This window comes from Eubalaena glacialis, chromosome 15 (assembly GCF_028564815.1).
Source record: "Eubalaena glacialis isolate mEubGla1 chromosome 15, mEubGla1.1.hap2.+ XY, whole genome shotgun sequence".
Taxonomy (NCBI): Eukaryota; Metazoa; Chordata; class Mammalia; order Artiodactyla; family Balaenidae; genus Eubalaena; species Eubalaena glacialis.
In genome coordinates, this window is record NC_083730.1 from 90674220 (window position 1) to 90688405 (window position 14186).

At 47.3% G+C, this 14186-nt stretch overlaps 1 protein-coding gene across 1 annotated transcript in view; it reads right to left on the reverse strand.

Moving 5' to 3' along the window:
* Window positions 1-10973: 10973 nt before the first annotated feature.
* Window positions 10974-14186, reverse strand: part of TMEM132D (transmembrane protein 132D) — a 691888-nt gene continuing 688675 nt past the window's right edge. Inside the window, exon 9 of the mRNA XM_061169949.1 lies at window positions 10974-12158. Within this exon, the coding sequence (XP_061025932.1) occupies window positions 10974-12158 (1185 nt within the window). The remainder of the gene's footprint in view (window positions 12159-14186) is intronic.

Here is a 14186-nt window from a genome sequence, read left to right on the forward strand (position 1 = left end):
CTGGGAAAATTGGACAGCTACATGTAAAAGAATGAAATTAGAACACTCCCTAACACCACACACAAAAATAAACTCAACGTGGATTAAAGACCTAAATGTAAGGCCAGACACTATAAAACTCTTAGAGGAAAACATAGGCAGAACACTCTATGACATAAATCACAGCAAGATCCTTTTTCACCCACCTCCTAGAGAAATGGACATAAAAACAAAAATAAACAAATGGGACCTAATGAAACGTAAAAGCTTTTGCACAGCAAAGGAAACCATAAACAAGACGAAAAGACAACCCTCAGAATGGGAGAAAATATTTGCAAATGAAGCAACTGACAAAGGATTAATTTCCAAAATTTACAAGCAGCTCATGCAGCTCAATATCAAATAAACAAGCAACCCAATCCAAAGATGGGCAGAAGACCTAAATAGACATTTCTCCAAAGAAGATATACCGATTGCCAACAAACACATGAAAGAATGCTCAACATCATTAATTATTAGAGAAATGCAAATCAAAACTACAATACGATATCATCTCACACCAGTCAGAATGGCCATCCTCAAAAAATCTACAAACAATAAATGCTGGAGAGGGTGTGGAGAAAAGGGAACCCTCATACACTGTTGGTGAGAATGTAAATTGATACAGCCACTATGGAGAACAGTATGGAGGTTCCTTAAAAAACTAAAAATAGAACTACCATACGACCCAGCAATCCCACTACTGGGCATATACCCTGAGAAAACCATAATTCAAAAAGAGTCATGTACCACAATGTTCATTGCAGCTCTATTTACAATAGCCAGGACATGGAAGCAACCTATGTGTCCATCGACAGATGAATGGATAAAGAAGATGTGGCACATATATACAACAGAATATTACTCAGCCATAAAAAGAAACGAAATTGAGTTATTTGTAGTGAGGTGGATGGACCTAGAGTCTGTCATACAGAGTGAAGTAAGTCAGAAAGAGAAAAACAAATACCGTATGTTAACACATATATATGGAAACTAAAAAAAAAAAAAAAAAAGAAGATTATGAAGAACCTAGGGGCAAGACGGGAATAAAGACGCAGACCTACTAGAGTATGGACTTGAGGATATGGGGAGGGGGAAGGGTAAGATGTAACAAAGTGGGAGAGTGGCATGGACATATATACACTACCAAATGTAAAATAGGTAGCTAGTGGGAAGCAGTCTCATAGCACAGGGAGATCAGCTCGGTGCTTTGTGACCAGCTAGAAGGGTGGGATAGGGAGGGTGCGAGGGAGGGAGACGCAAGGGGGAAGAGATATGGGGATACATGCATATGAATAACTGATTCACTTTGTTATAAAGCAGAAACTAACACACCATTGTAAAGCAATTATGCTCCAATAAAGATGTTATAAAAAAAAAGATATAAATGGTATCCATATTGGAAGGGAAGATGTAAAACTGTCACTATTTGCAGATGACTTGATAATTTATATAGATAATCCTAAAGTCTCCACCCCAAAACAAAAAAAACCAAAAACCAAAAAACAAAACAAAAAAAACACCAACAAGGGAACACAGAGGACTTCAGGCAAGCTCAGCTTTCTTCCCAGCAGCTGAGGCCACACTGAGGTCCAAGCCCAGATTTCTGCCCACATCTGCCACTCACAGGAGTGGGAGTTGGAACCACGTTCAGTCCTGCTGTTTTCTGACCTTAAGCTGCTTGGTGGGTCAAGGGAGCTGGGACAGGAGCCAGGAAGCATGGCTGAGTGGAACTTGCCTCCTCGGAACTATAGCACCAGCATCTCTATGTCGATACGCGTGCTTCAAAGGGTGGATTGGGAGCAGGGCTGCCAGTGGAGCTGGGAAGCCCAGCCAGGACAGAGGCCTTTGGGGAACTTCGGGCTCCTGGGTGACATAGCAAAGAGCAAAGCAGAGACGGTCCGTTCTCGGCTGCCTAATTGGCTCACACCAGCTATGAGGCACTGGCAAGAAAGTCCCCAGTCGTTTTCCTCAAGTTGGTAGTAAGAATCCCAATTAGACCTCAGGAGACCTCTTCCCTCTCAAGATGCTGCGTTTGTTCTGCTCCTTCGGGCCAAGCTGACACTGGCAACCAAGTCATGCAGATCCTTAAAGGGGAAAAAGAACCCAGTTTGGCGTGAATCCGGTGCCCCCTCCCTCTGCGTTCCCATCTTTACAGGAAGGTTGGCTCTCAGGAATCCAGCCACTCAATAAACCAAGCAGCTTCTACTGGACGACTAGTGTATTAATCAGGTGGGAGTAGGTACTGCTGTAAATAAACCAAAATAGCAGTTAGTGAAACAGAATAAAGGTCTATTTCTGGTCAAGAAGGGTCTGGGAGGGTCCGATCCTCTCCAGAGCCACGAGCGTCCTGCAGCCACGCAGGGACCGTCCCAGGCTCCCTCCAACCGGTGGTGCTACATGCCAACGTGTGTCTTCCCCAAATACCATATGACATCACTTATATGTGGAATCTAAAATATGACACAATAAATAATAAAAAAACAATAAAATAAAATATGACAGAAATGAACCTATCTATGAAACAGAAACAGATTCATGGATGTAGAGAACAGACTTGTGGTTGCCAAGGTGGGGGGGTGGGGGGGAGAGGGATGGAGTGGGAGTTTGGGGTTGGTAGATGCCAACTATTACATTTAGGATGGATAAACAACAAGGTCCTACTGTAAAGCACACGGAACTATATTCAGTATCCTGGGATCAACCATAATGGAAAAGAATATAAAAGACGAATGTATATATGTACGTATAACTGGATCACTTTGCTGTACAGCAGAAATTAACGTTGTAAATCAACTATATTTTAATTTTTAAAAAAAACCCCAAAACAAAAAACATATGTCTTCCCGGTCACGCAGGCAGGATAGGAGAGAGCATGGGGCGCTCACTCACACTTGCTCCTGACCGCCCCTTCTGGGGGTGACCTGTCATCCCGGTTCACTCGCTGCCAGAACTAGCCACGTGGACCCAACTGAACTGCAAGACCGGCTGGGAAATGTACCGAGAACGACTGTCTCTACCACAACTTCCATGTGTCAAAACACGCCCAAGTATTTGGGGGCTCTAGACAAAGAAGGGAAACCCCTCCCTTCCCTGGGGACATGAAAAAGCCAGAGAAATGTCTATTTGTCAGTAGACTTTGGAGGTACTGATTGTATGGGGCACAGCTGGCAGGATTCTGACTAAAGTGAAGACGTCCACACAGTGAGGTTGATCGGGGAAGAGGGGGGATATTTAATTCTTACCATGCTTCACTCACAGACAGTAAGCCAGCAAGGTCTGTATAGAAAGAGAGGAGAACAGGTATTATCTTCTACGCCCCTCTTGAGGGCAGGAGTTGCATCAACCTGTATTTGTTACCCCTGAAGTGACCAAATCTGAAGACTTGTCTACTGGCCCAGGGGAAGATGCTGGTGTCACATCTATGAGGCAGCATAACTACATTATAGTAGTTTCCTAAATTATTGTTCAGTTTCCTGGTTTCCACTAGGTGGCCAGCTTAATTTATCAGACTATGCCTTCGTCACTCATGCTCTGTAAACCATTCATTGTCTGTCTGCCCATCCATCCACTCACTCAAACACTCATCCATCCATCTATCCATCCAAACATTTGTCCATCCATTCAAGCATCTAATCATCCATCTGTCCATCCATCCATCCAAACATTTGTCCATCCATTCAAGCATCTAATCATCCATCCATCCATCCATTCCATCCGTCCATCCATCTAAACAGCCATCCATCCATCCAAACATTTGTTCATCCATTCAAGCATCTATCATCCATTCGTCCATCCATCCATCCATCCATCCATCCATCCATCCATCCATCCCGCCAGACAAATGTTTACTGAGTGCTGACTCTTGCTAGGCATGGCCCTAGTCATGGAGTACACAGCAGAGGGCAGGTAGGACTACATCCTTACTCTTCTGGAACTTACATTCTGCTAGGGAAGACACACAGCAAACAAGAAAGGCAATACTTGGAAAGGACAATGCCAGAGTTGTCTACGAAGTCTGTAAAATGGGATGATAAGAGAAGGGGGACTTGAACGGGAGGGGGTGTGAGGCTACTCTAAGGTGGGCAGAGAAAGCCTTACTGAGGATGTGACATATGAGCTGAGACCTGAATGGTAAGGAGGGGTCAAGCCTGTGACAATATGGGAGAACAGAGTTCCAGAAAGGAGAGGCAAAAAGGGCAAAAGCTCCGAGGTGGGGATAAGCGTCTTTTGTTAGAAGAATAGACAGAAGGAAACCAGTGGGGCTGGAGTTAGTGAGCAAGAGGGGCTGCAGTGGGAAATGAGGGTGGGGTGATGGGCAGCGCTGCATCATGCTGGGCCTGTCAGCCACGATACAAAGTCCAGATTTCACTCTAGGATTTATGGGCATCTATTGGAGGGTTTTAAGCTGGGGAGTGACATGATTTGAATTATGTTTTTAAAAGGTCACCCTGTTAATTTTCATTTAGCAAACATTGACTGTCTACTTAGTAGATTCATTTAAGAGCCATGAAATGCTCTGGAGGCAGGGGGAGCAAAGGAGAGCAAGACAGAAACTTTTAAACTTATAAAACAAACGTTGGCCATCATGCTTTGAGTCCATTAGCGTAACTGGCGGATCTGACTAGATTGAACATCAGGGAAAAACCACCGTGAGAAATTCAAAGTCTGGCTGTCCTGGAAAGAGGAGGGGACACAGAGTCTGATGGCCCATGGGACTCTTTCATGGCGATCCAGCCAGAGAGTGATGGGTGGGTTTCCAGGGTGGACCCACACAGTTTGTTTGTGAAGGGATTTGCTACCTCTTCTTCAGCATGAACCTCAATTTTCTGGGGTCCTGTACATGCGGTTCCAGGGTCTTCCCGAATGTCCAGAAAGCAAAGCTCATGGGAATGGAATTGTGGGCAGAACTGAGGAAGCCAGGAAGAGCCAGTAGGGGATCCATTGCTTTGTGGGACCAACATCCATTTTTACGGCAAAAATATCTTGATTCTCCCTTTGAAGTTTGTCCTTTCTCACTCTGAGTCCCTACTTTTTTGTTGTTTACCCGAGATTTAATGTACATTTATTCTTAACACGCGGACCATAGAGTATAATGATTTCATACTGAATAAAAGATATCCATTAAGCCAAAGAAGGAAAAAAGGAGGAATTTACATCAAGTTTTAGCTACATTGTTTGAAATACAAATATGTAGATTTTATCACTGAAAGAAATCTCAATTGTGTTTCTTCATCAGAAACTTCGACTGAACCTGGAACTTTTCCACACCTAGATTAGAAAGAGAACAGAACAAAACAAAAACCCAGAAAAAAAATAAACTGTAAGTTGATTGGCTGCTGAGACAGCAAGGCACTAATCTCTTCCCCAGGCTCCAGCTGGAGGGAGATGTCTGTGATGGAGGCCTGAACATTACATCTTGCAGGTGACAGACTTGACTTATGTTCAGCTTGTGACTCCAGTCAGCCAATAGGGGTCAATTGAGGGACTTTATCTGAAAGTGTCAGGACACTTACTGTCTTTACTCTGAGATTCTTTGCTGTGAAACTGCCAAGGATAGGGCTTCTGGAGGCCACTGTATGGAAGAGCCTTCCCTGAGCCTCAAGTCAAACAGGCAAATACTAAGCCCAGAGTAAGAGAGGGGAAGAGATAGAACCCTGGGTCCAACCATTCCTGAAGCCAGCTTCACCTCCGCTTGTTCAGTCCTATGGAGCAATAAATTCTGTCCACCTCCCCTATTATTTTTCCTGAAGTCCAGTTAAAGAACAATTTTTAAAATCACTTGCAATGCAAACATCAGGATAGGACTTTTCCTCTCCTAAGGGGACTACTTCCTCGCTGGAGTGGGTAGAATTGTCTCCCTCAAAAGATGTGTTGAAATCCTAACCCTCAGAACCTGTGACTGTGGCCTTATTTGGAAAGAGGGTCTTTGGAAAGAGACAAGTTCTCTTGTCTCTTTGGAATCAAGGGATTCCAAAGATTGCCAGCAACCAACAGAAGCCAGGGAAGAAGCATGGGACAGATTCTCTCCTTCACAGCCAAGGGAGGAAACAATTCTATTAACTCCTTGATTTTGGACTTGCAGCCTCCAGAACGGGGAGAGAATACATTCCTGTTGTTTTAAGCCCCCTAGTTTGTGATATACCTCCCAAAAGACATGTAGTCTTTTTTTAAAAAATCTATTTATTTATTTATTTATTTTTGGCTGGGTTGGGTCTTCGTTGCTGCACACAGGCTTTCTCTAGTTGCAGCGAGCGGGGCTACTCTTCGTTGCGGTGCACGGCTTCTCATTGCGGTGGCTTCTCTTGTTGCGGAGCATGGGCTCTAGGCACACGGGCTTCAGTAGTTGTGGCACGTGGGCTCAGTAGTTGCGGCTCGTGGGCTCTAGAGCGCAGGCTCAGTAGTTGTGGCGCATGGGCTTAGTTGCTCCACGGCATGTGGGATCTTCCCGGACCAGGGCTCAAACCCGTGTCCCCTGCATTGGCAGGCGGATTCTCAACCACTGCGCCACCAGGGAAGCCCCGAGACACGTAGCCTTAGCACTCTTCAATCCTCCTATCTACAGGAGGCTAGATTCAGATTAGCACTCTCTCTGCCCCATCATGTGATACACACGTCAGCTGGGGCCAGATGTAGGCAAAATGTATGGTAGAGAACTTAACGGGAAGGCTTTTGGGGCCAGTCAGGGGTCAAACTTGCATCCGGATCTCTGGCCACAGCATCGTCTTCGCTCTGCCCCTGTCCATCACCCTTCAGGTCATCACTGATCGCTGGGCTGGAGGACCTGAGCCGCCCTGGGGGAGCGTCCCTGCTTCACCGCATTCCTGCCGGAGCCTGCATGGCTGCAGCCACAGCAAAGCGAGGGGGGCGGGGGCATCCCCGGTGAAGAGCTAACGACTGCATCTTGGAAAATGACACACGGCGTAGTTAACTCGCAGTTCTGAGCTTCCCCAGAGGGAAACAGACAAACCATTCTCTTGCTCTCCCAGGGTGTCCTAGCACAGCCTCATTTGTAAAGTGGGTGTGAAACCGAGGAGAAGGTGAGGCTTTTCTAGATAAGACACGTTCCTGGAAGCCCAGTGCCCTGGTGGGTCCGCGGAGCAGTCAGCTGCCCTGGGTCTGCACACAAGTTTAGCTGCCCTAGACCTCTGGCCAGAGGCCGGTGTTATGGCTTTAATTGTGTCCCCCAAATTCAGGTTTTGAAGTCCTGACCCCCCAGTAACTAGATGTAACCTTGTTTGGAAATAGAGTCTGTGTGGATGCAGTTAGTTAAGACGAGGTCTTCATGGAGCAAGGTGGGTTCTACTCCAACTTGCCTGGTGTTCATCTAAAAAGGGGAAATCTGGACACGCACACGGGCGCATCCTGTGGAAAACACCACGTGAACACGGAGACAGACGGGGTGAAGCGGCTGCAGGACAAGAGACACCAAGGGTGGCCGGCCACCCCCGGGAGCCGGAGAGGGGCTCGACCAGTGTCCCTTAGAGCCTCAGAAGGAACCAGCGCTGTCGACACCTGATCTCAGACTTCTGGCCTCCAGACTGTGGGAGAGCATATTTCTGTTGTTCAAGCCGCCCAGTTTGTGGGACTTTGTTAAGGCAGCTGGTAACGGATTGCTCAAGTCTGGGGCACTAAAAGCCGCAGGAAGCCATGGCTTCCACTGGGGGGCGCTGATGATCCCGGTGTCCATGGGCTTGGGGGTCTGGTCTTAGCCAACAGGACCTGAACTCACTGTCTCAGGGAGGGGGGTCGGGGGGTGGCGTGGGAGGTGGAAATGAGCAAACAGGTCAGGCTAGGAGGAACCCAGCAGCATCACTTATTTTATTCACACCCCCAAAGACACCCTGTTGGAAAGTCAGTTCGTTACGACGTTCATAGCATTTCTTTCTCAGGCTCTGGGCGCACAGAGGGCTGTGTGATCATCGTAAGCTGTGTTCTCTAGGCGATGTTCCCTCTCTTCCCAGGAGACACAGGGGTGCGCTCTCTCTTTCATATAACGATACACTTCTCCTGATTCTGTCTTGGGAATACACAGCTCCCTCCATCTATTTTTGTTTTCTGCACTTGTGGGTTAGAGACATGGCTGGGGAGAAGTATTTCCCTATTAGAAGAGAAACGGTGACATAGACGGCAAATGAAAGTTTGCCCTCTGGGTTGGGGAGACTGGGTGTGGAGAGGCCTGCAGGGATGTCTGCCTGGACACGACAGCAGCAAATTCACCATGTCCAATTAGGGCCAAGCTGGATTGTAAGCCCCATTTTTCCAGAGTGTCTGAATTTTCAAGAGAAGGCAGAGATCCAGATTTTTTAGGTGAAATGGCCAAAGTCTTAAATGTTGACTCAGTCTTCTTCTATTCTGTAACCTGTTTTATTATCCTTCATACAATTTATGACCATCTGAAAATTATTTCGTTTGCTGTTAATCCCCCCAGCCCCGGCTAGAGGTAAGGTCTTTGAGCGTCGGCCTGGGTCTGTTATATTTACCGCTCACCTCCTGTGTTTGCGCTAGTTCCTAGCACATAGGAGGTGCTCAATAAATACCAGGTGAATAAGTGAATGATCCATCACTTGATACTGTTTGCACAAAGACAAGGATTTCACGCAACTTCTTTTTCTGGGGAATCATCTCTGGACTGCATTTGATTACTAGAGGAATCTAAAACTCAACCTTTTTTTAAAAAACCCCAGCCCAGAGTCACCACGGGCACATACGTGCCTCAGGAAATTGACCTCTGAATGTACGTGTGAGATCCAAAGACAGGACAGAGCCCTTTTTGCTCCAGCCCAAAGGGAGGCTGGACTACACGCTTGCCTGCCGTGGTTCTCACTTACTGCCATCAGTCAGCAGGCTTTTAGCAGAGAATTGCACATGTGATTGATTTGCAAATCCTTTCAGGTCCTGAAGGAGAGATACTTAGTACACAATGTACTTTGTCATCATGTGTCAACATCGCCTCAATGCAGAGAGAGGCATTACGCTATGTAAGTCTGTAATTGGATTGTTGCTGGGATCCTTCAATCTGCTTTTTCATTTCCCCAAAGCTCAGCTTTGGAGAGCCATTTGCCATGGATGCCAGCCGCTGGGAGGGGGTCAGTGTGTAGAAAGACAAAGGACAGCCATAAAGCCGCGGAAGGCAAATTTTATATTTACAGTCGGTAAGTTTATAAATATATATTACATTCTTACTATCTACAATACATTCTGCACGCAGACGGATTCGAGAAGGGGCAGCGGTAGCGTTATGAAATGGAACATCACGCGGGAAAGAATGAAAGAAATAAGAGGGGGTTACTGAAAGCAAAGGATTATCCTTGAAAAGGGGTGACAGTTTAATCACCCAGCCAGACAACGTCAGTCAAGTAGGGGACAGAAGCAGGTAGCTGATGGCTGCTGGAATCTCAGTCTTAGAGCAAACGGACAGCACCTGAGTTTGGGGGAGAGTGCTGAGGTCGAGAGGGTGAACTGGTGGAATTTACACACTTGATCTCAGAAGAATTCAATTATATGCATAGAGACTGAGAGAGACAGAGAGAGAGAGAGAGAGAGACAGAGGAAGCAGAGACAGGTTCAGAAAGACACAGGGACAGAGAGGCACACAGAGAAAAACTGACCTTAGAACCCAATGCTCGAATAACCCAGCTCTCTGCCCCATAGGTGGTTACCTCGGGTCCCTCCATCCCTCCAAGGTGGAGAAGCCGCCTCCCATGCACCCCCCCCCCCCCCCGCCCCGTGTGTGAATGGGCCAGGCTTCCTGCCCAACCCACCTCATCGCACACGCCCAGTCCCAACTCTCCCCGCCCTGTACCCTCCGCGTGGACACCCAGATTTATCTCATCAGCCTTGAGCGGCAGCCTGGATGGGACTGTGCACAGACGCATCACAGAAGAGCCCTCCCTCCTCGCTTTCCAGAAAAGCAAGGGGAAGGAGCATCCCTGGGTGCTGAATTCCTTGTGAGCGCTGCTGACCCGCAAAGACCAGCCTCTTCAAAGAAGGACACGTGTGAAGTTCGCCCAGTGGGGCTTCAGTGTAGAATGTCCCCTGGTGGTTGACACAGAGGCCACAGTGGAAGAGAGGGAATGGTGACACTGCCCTCCACTGCCGAGTGACCAATGACTTTTGGAAAGGTGGCGATGTGGGGCGTGGGGGGAGGAGGAGTACAAACGTGAACATAGTGAATTTGCTAAAAAAAAAAAAAAAAAAATTCTGGTTCTTCGAACCCAGTTGAAAGTCTATACCCAGGCTCCCTAGTTTACTAATAAAGGGATGCTCTGAATGGCTCAGAGCGTTTTTGTTTGTTTGGGTGGTTGTTCTTGGCATCTAGTTACAAAGGTATTGGTGGCCTATTCGCCCTCTTGTTCCCTTTCAATCCTTGTCAGCGATTGCCTTGCTTTGCCCCAGGCTTTGGGAGATAATAACTCGAAACTCGAAACTCTTGCTTCCCAAGAGCTGCCTCTGGACGGCGCTAGACTCCACCTCTGCTTATACTCACAGCCAGATGTGCTGCCTGACACGCTTCCTCCCATCCATCCCCTTAAGCCCAACCTGAGTCTCATTTTTCTCCTGTGGTCCACAACATTGAATATGGCAGCTGTGTGGCTTTGACAATATCCAAATTGCTTTGATTAAAGAAAGTGAGATGGCAAGAGAGGGATTGTTCTTTCCTGGAGGCTCTCTGAAGTTCAGTGATTCAGAACTCGTCTTTCCTCCAATTTAAAAATCTTGCCATGCAGGATAAACCCCTTTACGTTGACAGAAATGTTGGACCCTGGAATGTGGACATCAATTCCAACTCGGGGCCGCCCCAGGGGAGCCAGGGTCATTTTCTGTGGCTCTGTGGATAGCGTCACCCTGATCTTGTCCTGTCTTTTTATTTCCCCACCGGGCACACCATTGCCCCACATCCCCAAGTTGAAGGCCGAAAGGTGAGTGAGAACCAATGTCTGTGAAGGCCCGGCTTATACATCTTCATGTAATCCTTCCATGTAGCCGCGTGACTCTTGGCATCCCCCAGGGTCCAGATCCTGGCAGACCCAGTTCATGGCATCCTCACTGCTGGTCGCTATGGAGTTCACGGTGGGGCATCTATCATCCGTAGAGACGGTGGTGAAAGTGGTGAATTTCACTCTTTTCCTTTTTGAGGTAGGGGACGTTGGGGGCTCACTTTTCTGATCTTTCCCATCCATGAGTGTGGGTCCTGAAGGTTTGAACAGCTGTCCATTGATGCTGTTTTGGGAGTTGGTGCTGAGGAGATACTTACTCTCTTCGAAATCCATGCCCCTGTCGATGGCAGTGATCTGCTCATCTTGGGAGGAAGCCAGGTTGATGTGATTCTCCAACAATTCGGCCCGGTGGCTCAACCCAACCCAGTCATGGTAGTGACTCATACCTTCTTGTTCTTCGAAGGGAACCTGTTTGTGCCTGTACTTTAATGCAAAGGTCACACAGTTTATTAGGAAGACCAAAATGGCCAGGCAGAAGACACCCAACAGGGCATACATCCCAATTTCCAAGTCACTCAGCCCTTTGGAGGCCTGTGTGAGGTCATTCTCATCCATTTCCCCATAGCTTCTGGGCAGGTCCACCTGGGATGGGAAGCTGGTGAGGTCAATGGAGATGGTCTGCAAATGGCTGTCATCATCCAAAAGGCTTTCCTGGCCATGGTTCTTCTGGAAGGTGGACCTTTCCGTTGTGGAGCCCCTTCCTTCCATGAGGCCCACGGAAGAACTGCCGTAGTACCGTCCCTCTTGACTCCGCCATTCTTGCGAGGGTTTTTTGGGTCTTCTGTCACTGACATTATTATCCAGGTGACCTCCTGCCCCCATGTGTCTGCTGTCACTGGTGTTGGGATTGGCATCGTTTTGGCCAAATTTAACTTTGATGTTGGCTGTCCCCACAGCCAACACACTCTTCCGCTTGGATTTCTGGCATGATTCACAAATAACCATTTCGACCTTCACCAGGGCACCCTGTCCTTCAGCTTCAGCGGTGATTATAGGCCACTTAAATTTGGGGTCTTGGTGGATAGAGACCACCTTCTCATCCAGTGATGTGGCCATCAGGGAGAAGTCTTTCGCATCGTAAATATCCAAGGGGGTGACAGAGCCATCACTGAATTGGACCCAGCAACTTATGGCCGCTTCCTGTTGAAGAAAATAAGTAAGTTCATCAAAATGGGCCCCAAAGCTCACTGAATACAAAGTCTTAGTAAAAATAAGACACTCTGTCGCAAAGATAATACTACAAGAACAAAGGGAAACCTTTTATGCAGTGTAGAAATAAGAGGCAAGAAATACTAAGGGTATGAAAGAAAATGAATTCTTGTAAAGATGTAGAAGCCAAAGAAAACTGCAACAGCAAAATGACAATGATGAAACAGGACCAGGAATAACACTCCCTAATAAGATTTGCTTTCTCTCCTGAGGTGTTGAAAGAAAGATGGCTTCTTTCTGCGGTGCAAGATCCACTTCTGTCTAGTAATAAACTGCATCATCAAAGGAGATTTACCGGTTAGTGGGGTCATTTACAAATGTTACACATTTAAACGAAAAATATTTATTACGTTATTTTTAAGTTGCTTTAATACTGAGTCTCCGTGCATTACTCACAACACAGGTTAAAACCCCTAACCTAGACAAGGGTGCCCCAGAGGGGCTGCAGGCTTTGGTTGTGCTGGTCCTGCTACATCTAAGGATGGGTTTGTATTGGCTTGTGGACAGTCTTAGCTTGGAGGTGAAGAGTAAAACCACCCAGCCAGAGAGAGGGTTAGCGCTAGGGTTAGGGTTGGGGCTAGGAAGGGTTAGGAAGCTTTCTGTTGGGAGAATCTTTTTCTTCTCATCCAGGCTCCAGTCCAACCACGTGGGGGAAATTGGGAGACACAAAAGTAGCCAGGGGCAAGACTTGTGTCCATCTCAATCCCTTGTCTTTTTACTTTGTTGCTTTAGACCAGCTTTCTTTGGGACTAGTCTGTCCAGGGAGATGGTAATAGACAAGATAACCTCTAAGCCTTCAGTTTGAGTGAAGATGTCATTGGCCTTGACAGCGAACTGGGAGGCCCATTGCTCCCTCCCTCCTCCTAGCTCCTGGAGAAGCTGTTCCACCCCAAACCCAGAAGGATGCAGAGCCCTAAGAGGCTTGTGTTCCTGCCCACCTGGCCACAGCTGAGTGGACCCACAGGACGGCTGCTGTCATAGCCATTCATTTCTGCAGCTCTGAGCCAGCCGGCATCTCCCGCTCCAATTTGAAATAAGCAAGATGGGAGTGAAGCACTTAGTGGTGGGAAGATGAGTGGGAGCTCATATAAAACTGGAGAATGAAGCCCCACTTTGGAGCACCCCACGATGGATCGGGTGTAAGCAAATGTCTGGGCACCGCATTTATTTAACGAGATAATGGACATAGAGAGACTGTTGACCCCCCAGTTTCCCCAAGTTCTTATAGCTGGGGTCTAAGAGGGTCCCACTATCCTTGTAATAAATCCTGTGTTATTTAAACTTGCTTGAGGAGATTTCTCTTTCTTGCAACCGAAGAGCCACTGACCACGATAGAAGTTAAGTTTTCCTGGTGGAGTCTGGTCTTTGGAACTGAGAAAGGAGCTTCTCACATATGACTGGTGGTCTCTGCTCCTCCTTCAGCACAGCCAGTAAATACTGACCTTGTTAGCCATCGGCTTGGGCTGGCTGCTAAGTGGAAAATGCCTCCAAGACACAGGGCAGAAGCCACTGGATGTGACCTTGGTTTACCTGGGCCTTCTGATTGGCTGTGAAATTGCAGCAGGAAATTCAAATGCACATTGGATTTCTTGAAACTGAAATGTCAGAGCCAAGTTACAGGCAGGCACTAAGCTCCATCCAAAGCAAGCACGGAGCAGACCTCAGGGTCACGTGCCTAGCTCTGCCTGTCGGAAATGGATTAGCTCTGTGGCCTTATTTAACTCTGTCTTATCGCTTCCTTAACTCCTAACTGGCAGTCACCTGATTTGATCGCCCCAGGAAGACAGGAAGAAGCCTCGGGTTATTTCTCCTCTGCTATCTGTAACTTGCATCCTGGCTGGCATCATGCCCTGAGAAAAGGGAGGTTTGTCTTTGGCAAGAATTTGTATCCGTTATTGAGACCATCCACTTTCAAGTGCTTTCTAATCCAAACCCCTGCACACAAAGACCACAGTGAAA